The sequence below is a fragment of the Brachyistius frenatus genome, unplaced genomic scaffold, assembly GCF_029030835.1.
Source record: "Brachyistius frenatus isolate BFR_SWC_R1_liver_20210118 unplaced genomic scaffold, ASM2903083v1 Contig_115, whole genome shotgun sequence".
Classification (NCBI taxonomy): domain Eukaryota; kingdom Metazoa; phylum Chordata; class Actinopteri; family Embiotocidae; genus Brachyistius; species Brachyistius frenatus.
In genome coordinates this window covers 577675-593630 of record NW_027210714.1, presented here as the reverse complement: position 1 = coordinate 593630, position 15956 = coordinate 577675, and the positions used below count along the sequence as shown (strand labels likewise).

Genomic DNA, 15956 nt, shown 5'->3' with positions numbered 1-15956 from the left:
GTCGAGAAAGGGGATAATCTGAAACATCTGGTGTCTGTGTTTAGCTGTTGTATTGCATTGGGATTTATCAGGGACAGCTATAAAGCGCTGACCAATGGGGAGTCTTTACTGTAAAGCATGTGTGATGTATGCTTTCCTGACAAACGCTCCTCCAAATGAAGATGAGAGCCAGTACGCCCCATGTCTGCCCAGAAAGCATTAATACATTTGGATGCATTATCAGACTCACACTAATGCAGATGGATGGCTCTTTTATAGATACTGGACTTGGATGAACGGGAAATGAAAGGCTCTCTGAACTAATAGATAGAAAATTAAACATCTTTTTAGAGGCAGTAAAGGTGTAACTTTGATGGATTTCAAACTCAAGTGATTCCAAAAATTCCTCTTTGTCTATTAAGGAAAAAAGAAGAAAAAAAAAGCATGTTGAGAGACCTGCACCTTAATTCCATGAAGGGATTTCCCACATTGCCTGACATACCTGGGATCTGAGAACAAGATGTGCTCTCAGAGACGCTATGGGGCCGCTCTGCTTTGTTCAAAAGGGTGAACAATGAGTGCAGCCTCTACAAGAGCCATGGGGTGTTGGGTATCCCTGTGAGCCTCGATGTGATGAATTATATAACCACTCTTGCTGGGGAGGGAACTCGGGCTGCCCTGGTGTGAAATGAGGACGCCTTGCACTCGCACTCACTTCTGGAAGATCTTGGCTCTTTTGTCGCTTGAGAAGTTCTCCAGCTGCAGTGACTCCTGGGTGAGGAAGGCTACGGCCAGGTGGAAATAGTTGTTCCACAGCTGAGAGAGATGCAGATGAAGACAGAGACAGACAGAACGTGGTGGGAAAAAATATTGAACTCACATTTTAAATTCGGCTCCACAACACCACGTGCGCAGGAAAGCTTTACAGTTTCATTAAATCAAAAGGTTTAAATGAGATGGTTAGACATGTGTATCAGGGAGCTGTCACACTGAATGAAGAGGTTTGGTGATTTAGGCCAATGTCCTCCAGAGCGCACCCTCAATCAGGCGATGACAGCAGCTAAAAGAAGTGCGACAGTAGCCACCATTTTTCACCATGTATGCATACGAAATCAGACGCCTCACGTCGAGTTGACTATCGATAGAATATAAAGAACACAATTCCTTATGATAGTACCTAACTTTGAAGAGTATGAATTGATGTGTAAGACAACATCCAATCTATCCAGATAAATTGTCTTAACGCGACTGAGCTGTAGTTTAAACTGGAAGAACAGCTTTATTCATAGACCATAAAGACATCTCCAAGTGCTTTAAGTTATACTGAAACACAATAATCAAATGCCTTAAAGGCTTCGAGCAGTTCAATTGTTGACAACATTCTTCCACATGACATTTATAAAGCAGGTAGAAAAAGTTGTTTTTTTTCCAGGTTAAAATATTCAGAAATGCACATGAAATTGCCGTCCATTACAGAATAATTGATGTTCCCTTGCCACAATTTTTATGCCTGCTGCCTTTAGTGATTTTTTTTTTCTATTCAGAAAGTCCAACAATGCTGCATGTGCAGCAGCCTCAGAGTAAAACTACAGTGTTAACACAGTGCAAAAATGACAAAAAAGAAACATCATTCCAAAAACTGCTTGTGCTTAAAATGTTGCCTTGTCTAAAAAGAACATTATCTTCAGTTTTGGAGGGCTGATATCAAGGGTATTAAAATGAAAAGAGAGGCTTTTGTTGCTTCAGTTCTTACCTGTAGCTCAAAGTTGGTTTGATCCAGAAATTTCTTGTTCAGCACAGCTGCATACTGATTAATGGCCCGCAGGAACACTCTGAAAAGATAAAAGTAAAGTGTTTGGAACTAGTTTTTTATAGCTACAATAAGTACATTTTACCACAAAGGTGTTTAGTTTTAGTTTCAAATTAAATGGGATTAAAGGTCACTTTTAGATCACTTTGTGCTTCCCCCACTTATACATGTTTTAATTTTTTATTTAAAAATGTTTTTATTTTAGAGTAATTGATTTCTAAGGGACCGGCTGAACAGACATTCATCTCAATTAAAGGGAAGAAAAGCTCTTTGGCTGACATACTTTCCATCAGCAGTCCCTGGGCAAAATGAAAACAAAGTACTACAGACAATATAAAATGACCTTCTTAAGTCACAGTCATGCATTCATTTTTTTAACCGAGTTCTTGTTTTTGAAGGTCATATTTTTTCATAGTTCGAGTGTCCACTTAGTACACATTTGTGTTGTGAACAAATAATATATAAAAAAACAAAACTGTATTGTATTTCCTAGGTACGGCGAGGGTCAGGCAGCAAAACTACTTGGTTAAGGCGAGAGGAAGATGATGATTTTTAGATGAGAACCCTGCTGTTGGATGTCAGAAGTCGAACACACCCATCCGCCAAGCTAAACAAACAGAACCACTTCTTACACTGGCTCTGTATGCAAGTACTGATTTTACATTGTGTACTGTAGAATCCCCAAATATAAAGTCACTAACTGGAAGACTGAACAGTAGAAGAGAAACAACCGAATGTTTGCCCTTGCCGAGATTATGAGCTTCCAACAAAGTTGCAACGCAGGTTTAATCTTTCTCTTTGGTCCACTGAAGGCCAAAGGCACCCCAGAAAAAAAAGATGCAATGAGTAGATCTTAATGAGAAGACTGCCTGATGGGTTAATCCACTCTGAAGCTGGAGAATTAAATGTTAATAACTTAAGTGGCATGAAGATTTTAAAGGGGAATTATGATTGCTACTCGGAGTCAGAAGCCCATCCACCATCTAACTTTATTTCCTGGTAGAGCCTGCCATACAACAATGTTCATACCACTGACTGAGATTAACTCACTGAGTTAATAAAGTCCTGAATCATGAGTACAGGAGGAGAAAAGTGTCCAGCACAGCATATTCAATAACCTGGTTGATTATATTTAAGGAACAATCACTTCAGGTCCTTGTGGGTTTTTTCAATCTTAGTCTGCGTTTTAGCTGCTGTGATCATTTTCTGCACAGCTACTCATCAATAGACAAACTGCAACAACTGATTCCCTGAAGCAGCACATGAAGATGCATCAGGACGTGATTTAAAAAAATATATAAAAATGGCAAGGTGAAACGAGGACAATTGTGATGCCACTTGAGTGGATTGCATCAGGGTTTCATGAGCAGGCAATAAAGTCATTGTGACATTAAGATGTAACGTTGGCGTAACTGACACTGGCAGTTGAGCAGACATGTGCTGCACGGGCAGTTCCAGTAGAGCCTTTCGCCTTTGTCAACAACCAAGCTAAAACCTTAACTGGAACTGGGTCTCATTGAGGAAATCAGTAACTCCGCATGCATCGTCTTCGAGCCTATTTCTTTCTTCTTCCAGTAACAGATCTCTGAGCTTAGTGAAAAGTCTAAATTTCCATGCTGTAGAGACAGAGCTGGGGTTTCCCACTGCCACATATAACTGACCTTGAACAGAAACAACATGACTGTTGACCGACCAAGGCTGTGTGACCTGGGGTATTTTAAAGCTCCGCAACATTCATGTCCCACATTTATCTCCATTGGCGACTAAATGCTATCCGGGGCTGATGTGTGATACACATTATGCGTGACCTCAATCATTAGCTGGAAAGGTTAGCCATCATTGAACATCTTTTGATATGCCATTAGAAGTCCATCTCTCTCTGGCTCTTTGGCCTCTGAGAAACCCCCCTCCCCCCTTCCCCCGCCCCCACCCCGTCATCTCCTGAGCACTCAGACAGCCTATTACCAACAATCCTGTCTGCAGTGCACAGGCAGCCTCTCTGCACACACCTCACTCAATTTTCTGCAGCTGTGAACATGCCAATATAGTTGATGCGCTTAACACCGGACTAATGCTGAAATGCGTTTCCTTCCATTGCACCTGTGGTCTATAAAAGAATTACTGCTTAATGTGATGGGCTAATTACTGACAGTTTTTTTTTTTTTTTTTATGTATATACATCTAAAGTTCTTTTGGCATATTTTGCCTCTTATTTGATTGCTGCAGTAGAGACAGAGACAGGCAATGTGAAGATGGAGAGGTGGGGTATGACATGCAACAGGTCCAAACAGCCAGGAGTCAAACTGTGGACACAAACCGTGGACACCGTTGTTCTGTGGTAAGCATCTAACTCATCAGTCCCCTGGGGTGGAAAAACGTTCAAAAAGCAACTGTACAAAAACTGTATAAAATGCAAAAATGTGATGTGCACTGTCCCAATTCTATAAACAATGCAATAATTAATATGTAATAAGTCTCAACACTGTAGTTTCAATTTCTAAAAAAATGTTTTATAAGTTTCATTGATTAGGTTCTTTTTGCAGCAGTAACAACAACTTTAGGGTTCAGTAGAACATGGTAATTATGTACTTTCCATTGAAAACTCAAAAAGTCAATAAGGTGTGTATAAGTGGACAACGACAAGCACAACTACTCACCTTTAACATCTGCATTAAACCAACTCTAATGAGCACTACAACGCTGATGGTAATGGTAAAACATGGTAATTAAAATTCACTAATCATAGACGAAGGGCTGCCATTTGCATTCGGCTTCAACTCCGTCGGATTCGAGTACACCGACGGAGCTAATTTATAGAGGAGGATCACCAATAGCTGTGGCTGTAATTTCCACACACATTATCAAGGTAGCAAACGCTCCGACTGCTGGGTCACATGGTGGGGAAAAGAGTGAGATCAATGCTCTTCACAGCTTCCGGCTAAATATGACTCAACAGGCAAAATGCAGCTGTAATCAACCATTTCTTCTCGATCTCCCTTTACAGCAGAAGCACTTCTTCACGGTCCCCCGTCAACTGCTCGATGGTTCGTGCTGATGGAACCTCCTGCGCTCTGTACGCGACTGATCTGTGCTGTCTGTACGCTAACGTGAGACGTTTCCCCTTAAACATGTTTCATGAGCGCTTCGTTCTCATGTTGCAGTTCACACAATGTTGTAAACTCCCCTCACTAAAAGCTTATCTGAAGTCAGCAGTCTGCCTGAGCGCAGGCATATAATGGGCTTTAACGAACAGACAGGACAGTTCCTCTGTGAGCACATCCTGCCATTAATTAAAGTGAAAAACTTAATGAGGCGGATGGAAATAGAATATACTCTCCCCTCACAGTGGGCTCTGACTGAGACACTCCGAAAAGACCATTTCAAACAAGATTAAAGGATTTCAAACCTAATTCCATGAACTTTGCAATATATATTTCTTTAATGTGATTTTAAAAAGTATGACATTTTAAAACTGTGGTCCTTAAGGAAAGGTGATATACTAATAACAGCTCTCCCCTGTCTGTATTTGATTTAGCCGTAAAGGACTTAATCATAATAAGTCTATAATTAATGGCCATATTGATTTCATGGAACATTCTTCGCACAGAGCGGCCAATAGGAGTGTCAATCAAGAATGTCTGCATAGTGGACATTAAGAGTATATTTCAGCTTGCATTATTAACATTAAGCCCGAAGGGGAAAATGCAGAATCATCCTGCGTTTCGCATACTATTTATTTTTCCTTTTAGTATGTACTGCAGATACCCTTACAAAGTATGTACTGTTGCATGTAGTATGTATACAATTGGGACATATTACTTCATCATAAAAATGCAACGTGAACTTTGACCCTCTTGGTCATATCCGTCACGATCAATAGCGTAACATTTAAAGTAAAAAGAAAAAGGATGCGATCTGGAACGCAGCGTTAGCACCACTGACTCTCTCGCGTGGACCGCGCAGTCTGTGTCATTAAGCTACAGAGGGAACAACAGATGCTCAGGTGTTGAGGGCAACACAATGACAAACCGGTTCTTTATAACTTCATGATAGCTACAAGCAAAATGTTAATGCTCGGAAAATTTAAGCTGCTACAGTAAATGTAATCAAAGACTTATGAACAGTTCGAGTGTTTGCTTTATGCCTTCAGTTTAGACATTACGCCTTTCTGAGGACACCTTCAATATGTGTAACTCTTAAAAACAGCTGGTCCTCTTGCTGCTTTGTTTTTTCATCTTAAGTTCAGGAGGGAAATCAAGGTAGCTCTAATCGTCTCCAGAAAACACAAGACTTCTGTATTTTCTGCTTAGGGAGACAAAAAAAAAAAAACACCCAACTTTAACTTTTTAATTAGGCAGTGCAGGAACAACATAGCACCTCCTACACATTTGAGTCATTTTGATACAGTGTACATATGGCATCATTATGATAAATATGCTCCATCAAACTGTCAGTGTCAGAAGAGTCACCCCATCGTCGCCGATTGATGGATGTGCAGAACATTTACATTTCAGCACAGACAACAGAGAATACGCTTTTTATACCCTTGTTGCTTTAAAAAAAAAAAAAAAAAAAAAAAAATCAGGTGACTTCCTGGTGCACACACTTGAGCTCTGTCAGAGGATTTGCACCACAGACACCTAGCCTATATGCTAATGAAAAGTTATCAGCAGATCATACTTGCTAATTGAGTTCAGAGAGCATCACCGATAATAATCGCGAGATATTTGCATACTATTGCCGAAAAGCTGGCATATCTGTCTGTGCTCAGAGATAATGCAAGGTCAAAAACCTTCATTATCAGTCCAATTAATTAAATTAGATTACCTTTATTTCAGATACCTGATCTAATATTAGATCAGTTTATCTGTCGACATATTTTAATGCACTTCTCACCGCAGAATGACAACTTCTCCTCAAAGGCAACTTACATACAGTATAACCGACTCTGGCTATAATTTACCGTGGCATTTCAGATAGGATGTAAGAAGTTACACCGAGCAACACACCCTAGGGATGCTGAAGGAAGCTTTAATGACTCACAACTATTACTGGGGTGAGTCAAAGTAATGCAATCATCTGTTAGACCTTTGCATTTACACTGAGGGAAGGACTCCTCACTTCCCCACTAAATTTAAACCCTCTTAAACCTAACTGAAAATGTTAAAGCTGAAATATTTCATGTCCTTTAATTAATAAATCTGGAGTAGTGGCTCCATAATGGTAGTTTAGGTAGGTAACTTATTATTTATTAATCCCCAAGGGGATTTTTTTTTTTTTTTTTTTTAAACCAATGGGTGACATCATTGTTGGTTGCTGCTTGTGTATAACAATTCTTATGTTATTTAAGTTTCGAGTGTTAGCATGCAGTATTTGCTAATTAGCTCTGAAAACAAAATAACAGCTGAGGAGTTGGGGATGTCATTAGTTTTGCAGGTATTTTTATCACCATCAAAGTACAAAGTGAAATTCAGACCTGATGACCTAGATTAACCCCGCAGGCCAGTGACAGCCTGTCTGTTATGCAAATACTGTGATCAAAAAGTTGCAGTCCTTTTGACTTGGCAGTACCAGGCAGTGTGATGCCAGTGTCAGAGTAGGAGCGAGCTACCTTCCACCAGCCTATAAACACTGAGATCTGAGATGTTACAATGACAGCAAAGACTGCTTTTCATCCAGGGCAAAAGTTTGTGAGGAGGTGAATGGATTACTAATGAGGACAACACAGGCTGATTTAGACAGAACTCCAAATACTGGTGAGCAGGAAAACTCCCACTTTGTGCAGTGGAGTCAGGCAGTGTTGCCAAAGTTCATGTTGAGCAATGGGTGAGATAATGAGGCATAGTAAAAGTTATCAAATAGATCACGAAGCAATTAAAACAGATTCTCACGGTCTAAACCTTTAACATTTTGTGCTTTTTAATTATTTAAACACAAATAACATTTTCTGCAGTAAATTAAACGAAATAAGAAAAAAAGCATTTGGACTTTTAGCACAGAAGAAAATTTATAACTCTTCTCTAATGAAGACATAAATGTTTCACACCCTCGGCAGACATTTAAATCAATGTATTTTAATGATTGTATAGGGGCCTTGGCATATTAGCAGATTGGCATTCCTACCATGGTTGCCCTTTTAATCAATGTTGATTGCAGCGTGTGTCAATGCGTGTTTGAATACCGAATAAAATGCACGTCAGATTTAGTCATGAGATGGGGCCATTTGGTGTGACATATGGTTGATCTAAAGACAGAAGTAATTGCGTGAAAGGAACATTCATCGAGTGAACCGCAAACATGTCAGTTGTGTTCAGAGAGGAGAGACCTAAATGAGCTGCAACATATTCGCTGGGTCCCCAATGAAGCATCTACCTCAGTATATTAAGTGATACTTTATATACAACAGAGAAAAATAAGTCATTTCACTTGACTGCTGGCAGAGGAAAATAATAAGTCAGTCTCATATCTAAAAAAGAAGTGGAAAAGTAAAGTACTGCACAAATTTGAGATACTTTATTTCCAATTTAAACTCGACCATACGTATACTCGTCTGCATTTTATTGGAAAATAGTTTTTGCGCAATATGTCGGCACTTATAATCTAATATAATAATGATGAAACATGTTTGGGAAATAATGCCACCGCTTTGATTAAATTTGGTAAGTGAAATCTTGAATGCTGGACTGTAATTTCTCAAGACGTATTTGTATATTGAGGTATTGGTACTATTATTCAGGTGAATTATCTGAATAACTCCACTTAAGAGTTCCAATATAGTAAATGCAGTGGACAGACAAACCCTGCTCCTTCTTGATAAAAACATGGATCGAAACAGGTTGAGAGAAATCTCCCTAGACGTCATCGCTCTTCGGGGGACGCCGTTTAAAGGTGAGCTGACAGGGTATGATCACAGCCACTCAAGTGCACCGCGCTCCATGGGCAAAAAAAAAAAAATGGCAGGACAGAGACTTATCATCAAGCTGATACACACATGGTGGCAGACAATAACACAAACTTGAAGTGGTGCGCTCTTAGTAATCCGTGAAAGCGGTTGGCCTGACATACAAGTAATATATCTTCGTTGGAGACGAAAGGCAAGCCTACAGCTCTCAGCCACCGCTGACATGTTAGTGTACAGATCAGCAGCACCTGTTGATGCTGTTCCTCGTGTGCAGCGCTATCATGTTTACTGGTTCCACTGTAGATCTCATTACTGCAGAGTTACCGATCAGGGGGGCCAACGCGCAGACACAGACCACACACCACACACCAGAGAGCCAGGAGACTGTCACCAAATTAACAAAGCAGCATAGCAGGAAAGCTATTGTAAAGGTCAGACCTTTCTTATCAGCTTACGATATCCGAACGCTGAGGCTTGAGCAGCGCTGGTGGTGTGCAGACAAACGAGTGTTCACAAATTATTTGGAATGTTTAGTCTCAAACGTCTAAATAGCAACTTACAGAATTTCTTCTTTAACTTTTACGTTAAATTTGCAATAAAGATTTATATAAACAGGCATGATACTACCGACTAAAATCAATGATCATTTTGTAAAAAATTGGAATGATAACAATAATATAATTCTATTTTCTGTATTTATAAGCAGAAGTTAAATGTTTTTGTCAGCTCTAACTTATGTGTCTATAGTATTTTCTTTGTTTGGGTTTCATCATGTATGAATGGAGGTTGAAAGGACCACGCAACTTGAACTGGTCTGACAGTTATCATAATGAGTTGGGAGGTTTTAAAACAGCATTCTTTCAATAGCATTCTCCTAAAGACAACAGCACGTCAAGTTAGGACACCCCCATGAGCACAGGCACTGTTATTTCATCTTGGTGGGTTGTAAGTGGAGTCGACGGGGATCACAACTTCATCATCTGTTTTTTTCACTCGGTGTGAGTCCTCCCTCCTTCAAGCCTTCCGGACCTGTCCTCCAGGTCCTGGATTAGTCTTTAGTTAACTTAAAATGGCAGCCATCCAGTTCCAGAATCCCTCTCCTAATTGAGTCTATGAGGGACTCTGATGGGATGGGTTACCGCATTAAAGAGCTGCTGCTTCACCTTTTCATCTGACACGCAGGGCTGTCTGGAACTCCCCATTAATCTCTCAGACAACTATTTTTTTTCCCACATAATTAACAGCACACAAGTAACTCTGGGTGTTATTTGGGGGAATGAACTGTTGAGGATGTTGACAAGGTCATCGGAAGTTCACTCAAATCTAATACGTAAAAAATTCAATGACATGTCCCAGTAGTAGGTAGGAGGGCAATATGGCCCTAAAATAATATCACTATAATCCAATGTATTTCTGCACCAACTGTGTTCTTGACAATAAGACAAAATGCAAAAAAAAAAAAAAAAAAAGGCAACTAATACTTTCAAGAACATACATTTGCAACAAAATAAGTATTATAGTTTAAATGTCAGCATAAACGTAAAAGTTTGCCTTCAAATATTTAGCAAAAAGTTATTTTTCAGTTCTTTAGTTTGTAAAAAAAACAACAATAAATCAGTGAGATTCAGATTCCATATGAAACATTGCTGCTTGCAGCCATAATTATTGTTGCAATGAAAAAGTTATCCATGGCAATGTGTTATGTCATAATATAAAGTAAGAATATTTCCAGTATGACATTATGAATCTTTTTCAGCATATTAAAATGTATAACGATATTATAAATTATACGATATAAAACACTTCTAGTAGTAGGCAAATAAAGCAGAAATAAGTCATGTTATATAATATACAGCGCATGGGAAAACCACAGAAAGACAGTGGTTTGGTTTGTCTCTATTTGCTGTGTGGATAGGAGGAAAGATTAGAACTTCAAAATCTTGATTCTAACCTTTAAAATGTGTCTTAATTTGTGAAAAACATTTTTACTTAATTTGTGGAACACCTTTTTGCCATTGCAGTAAATGGAAAGGTTAATGTGTAATGCTTTCAAAATGGGAGACAAACAAAAACGACTCCACACTTTATCAATCTGTTAAATATCACTAATTACAGTCAATCATCAAACAAAATTCTTACTCAATCTGTTAATTAAGTCTTTTGGTTGCTGCAACATTACAGCTGTTCGAGTGCATTGCCTTACAGCTGCAAGTAAAATAACAATAGGGCTTTCGCACCTTTCGGTGCTCGGGTCCTAATAAACACATTGCCAGTGGACATTATTCAGATTGACGATTAGAATGATGACTGCACTTAGTATGCAGTGATTTAGCACATCCCAGGCTGTCGGGCTGAAGAGCTTTCAAATGGTTTCTGTGCAAATTCAAGCATTTAAGTCAGATCTTGTTTCCTTTTAGTGAGAATTTGAGACAAAAAAAAAAACTAAAACTGTTAAAATGGAGTTTCTAAGGACTTGGAACAACAAGTGGGACCTCATGGGTGTCCAACCCCCATAACGCTTGACATGTCCCTATCAGAGCACATGTAATCAAGTTCTCCATCAAACTTGTTCCCTGTCATTTCAGAGCACCAGTGTGAGTCCATCTCTATTTCCAATTAGCTGTCACTATTAAGCCATGGCCGGTTGACGTGGGGGGGGGGGGGGTGAATTGCAGTGAGTGACTAACCAGCCTGACGCTGCCGTCCCCGGAGCAATTAGAGCCCATAAATCAGTTTACAACCTGGAGAAAGTAAGAGCTGATGGGTGGAGAAGGAGTAGGAGGTGATGCCCATCTCATTAGCGGTGCTATTACAATGTGTGGACATGAAAGAAGCGTCTGCTGGTGCTGGAGGTGGCGATGCACGTGACGCATGTGGAGCAATGAAGGAGACTGGCGGATATTTAAATGTGCGTCATCAAGCGTCCTAATGTATTTCAAAAAGTTGTGAAATGAGTAATGATGTCAATTAGAAAAAAATAAATATATGTTTTAAGGCACCTGACAAACAGCATCAAGCAATTAGTTTAACGGTCTACTATTAACACTTGATCACATTACTATGTCCCTGAGAGTGGAGAACCGTTGGACAATAATCCCCCTGTGTTTCAGTTGCCCTTACGTCTTTAGAGCTCAAACATCTATAACTAATTGTTCTGAATTTTTGGGACATTTACTGCATGTTTCAGTCTCAACGCTCTCATTATTCCTTTTTTTTTTTTTTTTTCCAGCAGCAGCAGCAGGAAGCTTTGTTCAGCAAAAAAAAAAAAAAAAAAAAAAAAAAAGCTGTACATCACCTGCCCGGCATTAAATGGCAGACTGACAGACTTAACAACCAGCAGCTTATAATGAAGCTGAAATTTGAGATATTTTTTGGAGAAGTTGTTGGATATTGAAACACATGTACAGGAGGGTAAATATTTGATGTTTTTTGAAGTATTATTTTTTCCCCGTTTCTACTGGAGAAGTTAACAGGCGATGTGCAATAATAGTCAAGTTAGCAGAACCAATTTTACAAGGCGATGATGATATGACAAGGGTGTGTTTTTTCAGCTTTTCTGAGACCAAATGTCTACAAATCTAAATGAACATAACTGAAAATATACAAATTAACTTTAATGATTAAGGGGTGGTCCTGGTTTGATGCCACAGCCTCAGAGACCTGACCCTTTAAGTTTGCAGAGGCTGCCGTGAATTCAGTCAGTCTTCAGTGCTCACCTGCATTCAAATAATGCAGCAAAATGACAATGACGCATACACACAACGTCCTGTTCATGCAAAACATGTATAGCTCTCTTGTGGGATGAAGGAATGTGTCACCTTGGGTTCTCACTGTGAGGAAGAGGAGGAAAGAACTCCATCAAACAAAAAATGGAGGAGTTTTGTCAACTTGTTGCAAAGTCAACACTAGAAGTATTTAAACAGGCTCAAGTACAAGGACTGTGAGATGAGTCACACTTTGACAGGCTGATTTTTCATTGAGTTGAACAACAATTTGCCCAAACTATAATGCAGAATTAATCTCTTAGCTGTCACAAACAAGTGCAAAATAGATAAAAGGCTCAGTTGGAGGAGGTTCTGCTGAGGCATCGGGGATGATACATTGACCTCCAGCCTGCGAGTCAGAAATAAGACATTTCATATGCTGCAAAGTGTGACGTGTGAATGAACAGCTGGGAGCTCAGTGGTGCTCGTCCCATTCTGGACCGTACAGGACGACAGCGGGCAGGGAGTGTTTGAATGAGCTTTGTTAGTCCAGTAAATGCACACGGAGGCATGCATTGTTAACGTGTTCCCTGTGGGGCTCATGAGGGTCAAGGCCACATAATTTGCTGGCATTGCAGCTCGGTTTACAGCAGAGCACATGTGATTTGCAAACCTGCGAGGCAAAGGGGAGCATCCTCACAAGGCTCCGCCGACGTGGCTGACAGCGTTGTCAAGAGGGAGGCCTGAATTCAAAAAGGAATCTGGCATGCAGCAATCAAACAAGACTAATGAAAGCAATAGAACCTATATCGAGGAGCAATGCAAACTCTCGTAAAATGTCCTTACTGGTAATGATGTTGGAATGGTTTTGGGCAGAGGCTGAAAACTGCTCTCAGTCAACTAGAAGCTGCTACAATCTCTGCTACAAGCTCAAGTGATGTCATTTATGTCAGGGTTGTTGGGTTTTAAAGTAAAACAAATAATCTGTCCGTGAGCTTTCCACACCTCTGTATCCTACAGCTCATTTTCACCTTGAAACAAGCCCCCCTGAGGATAAATTAGCTGCTACTAACATACCTGAATATCCAGCTGAACTGTTAATAGCTAAGTTGAATTGTGGCTAATGTAGGCAGGAGGTTCAGACAAGGAAGAGGAGTGTGGTATAAAAACATTCATCTCTCTGGATAAGCCTTTTGATTCTTTTATGTGAGTCAGAGTGTGAGTTGTAATAGTGCAATGCCAAATTGGCAGAACACTCTTTTTTTTATATATATAGGTCACTTTCAAAGTGACCATGGATCTTTGGCCACTGTATAAAACACATCCAGCGTTTTTAATAATGCATGCATGCTGGTGGGGACGAGGGAATTTTCTCTCTTAGTTGTCAAAACACTGACTAAAGGTTTTCATCTGACAGCTGTTGCTGTGCCATTGCATAATAGAGCACTCCAACACATTCTGGTACAAGTCTTTTCTGAAAAGATACAAATGGAACTATATATAGATCTCAAAATAAATCACGAGAAAGCCTGTAAATACTTTTCTAGCTCTAACTGCATCCGACAAGTACACAAAAGCACGGCTCTTCACTGAACTCCAAATTTGCAAAGCACAATTCATTTCTTTTTATATTCTCGAGAAAACAGAAATCAGGCAAGGTTGACATTAATAAAACAGAAGGCCGCGGAAGCACAACAAGCAAGAAAGTAAAGAGATGCTGAGTCTAAGTTTGGAAATTAGCAGGCAGCGTACACCAGAGCATTTATAATTCATGTGATTGTTTGCGGCTGCGCTGACTGCTCATCTGATTGCTACGCTGCTGAGGCCTTGCGCCGACATTTGCATGGAGAGAAAAACATTTCAAAATATTTTTACCCACCTCCAACTGCTGTTCCTTAGCAACAACAGTGTGGGGCGTTTAAAGCAGCACACTTCATGTGCGTATTTGTGTGCGTGCACGTGTGTCCAGCAGTACTTACTTATTTTGCATCATGTTCATTATGATCCAGTCGGAGGGGTAGACATTCTTTCCAATCAGATCTTTAAACATGATAAATGTTTCCATTAGGAAATCCTGCGAGAGAGAGAGGGAGAGAGAGAAAGTTTTCAGAAATGAAAACCGTTATTCTTCCTACCTCAGAGATAAGAGCAATCTGAAATGAACTGTTAGGAGTTTGTGGCTTTCAAGCAGAAACAGCTTTTAGATTACTTTTTAAGGTCATGGTGACTCGTGTATTTCCCTTTTTGCAGGTAATACTCAAAATCAATAATCCAGCATATTCTTAATGCTCAAAAGTGGGAGTACAATGAGATTGCAACTGTTTTCAAAGGAAACTATTCATCAGATATTTGAATAACATTCAGAACATATTATTATTATTATTACTATTCAAGCATCCCTTACAGAAAAAACATATTAGTTTCCCATGTTTTTCCACACGGGACACGTGAAGTATAGTAACAACAAACAATATCAATAAATGATATCAATACATATAGAACCCGCGTGAAGACAGCACACATATCACACCTTCACAGGAGAATAGGGAATTGTCAGGGAGAGAAGACAGAGCCTTTACAAAGTGCCAGAATTATTTGCACATCTATGTTTTAGATTTTAGATTTTGGGGCATTTGGATCTTTTTAACGGGCAGTTTTGTGAAAACATTTGCATTAAAAGTTAGAAAATAAAAACATTTGTATTATCTTCTTTCACAGTTTGATGGTTTTCACATGTAAATCAATGGATTTCACATTGCAATGCACATGAGTTTCATATAGGAAAAGATATGTTTCACATGGGAATATACGTGGGTTTAACATACAAAATAATCCTGCGGGTTTCCCATGTCATCACATTGTATTTTCACATCGGTGAAAGGTAAGGGTTTCATATGACAATATCCATGGGTGTCACATGTAATCGCATGGGTACCACATGTTATCCCATTGGGTTCACATGGAAATCTACATTGGCTTCACACACCACACCATGACTGTTCCAAACCCACCTCTTTCTCATAGCATGTTTTATATGTGCAGCACATGTGCACTCTATATTTCACATGTAATTTCAACATGTTTTCATTTCATTTTAGGTTTCACGTGCAAAATCACATGTGTATGAGGTCTCATGTCATCACGTGTTTTTGCACATGGGGAACTTTCTGGAAGGGATTACACGACAACTTGAATACTAAGTTCACTTCTACTACTAACAGATACTCGGGTCTACATTCTTTGCAGTAATTAAGTTTCAGATTCTCCGTCCTTCACTTTATACCTTTTCAGGGCTAGAATGTGATCGTCAACTTTTTTTCTAATGTCCAAAGTCTCTTGCTGTTTTGTTTTTTTTAAATTCAAGTCATAGAAATATAGCTGACATTTTCTCTGTGTATTTTTGCTTTAAAGACTGAAGTTCATGCCTGCCTAAGTGGTTATATCAATAAACTTAAGCTCATTCCACCTTCAACCCCTCGATGGCTTTGTTTTCAAATCAATTCCAGCTAAATACCTAAAACATAAATATGCATGTGGATCTTATTCTGGCTGTAGATGTTCA

General features: G+C 39.4%; 2 protein-coding genes across 3 annotated transcripts in view; both read right to left on the bottom strand.

The window, feature by feature from the left end:
- The window catches only part of dock1 (dedicator of cytokinesis 1), a 173354-nt gene that overhangs the window by 41504 nt on the left and 115894 nt on the right, over positions 1-15956 (bottom strand). For both annotated transcript variants that reach the window (XM_069713097.1, XM_069713099.1), the window contains exons 29-31: positions 14374-14468; positions 1733-1811; positions 695-795 (exon numbers count right to left, since the gene is read on the bottom strand). In XM_069713097.1, coding sequence (XP_069569198.1) covers positions 695-795; positions 1733-1811; positions 14374-14468 — 275 coding nt within the window. The remainder of the gene's footprint in view (positions 1-694; positions 796-1732; positions 1812-14373; positions 14469-15956) is intronic.
- Positions 1-15956, bottom strand: part of entpd1 (ectonucleoside triphosphate diphosphohydrolase 1) — a 185760-nt gene that overhangs the window by 158413 nt on the left and 11391 nt on the right. The gene's annotated exons all lie outside the window — the stretch shown is intronic.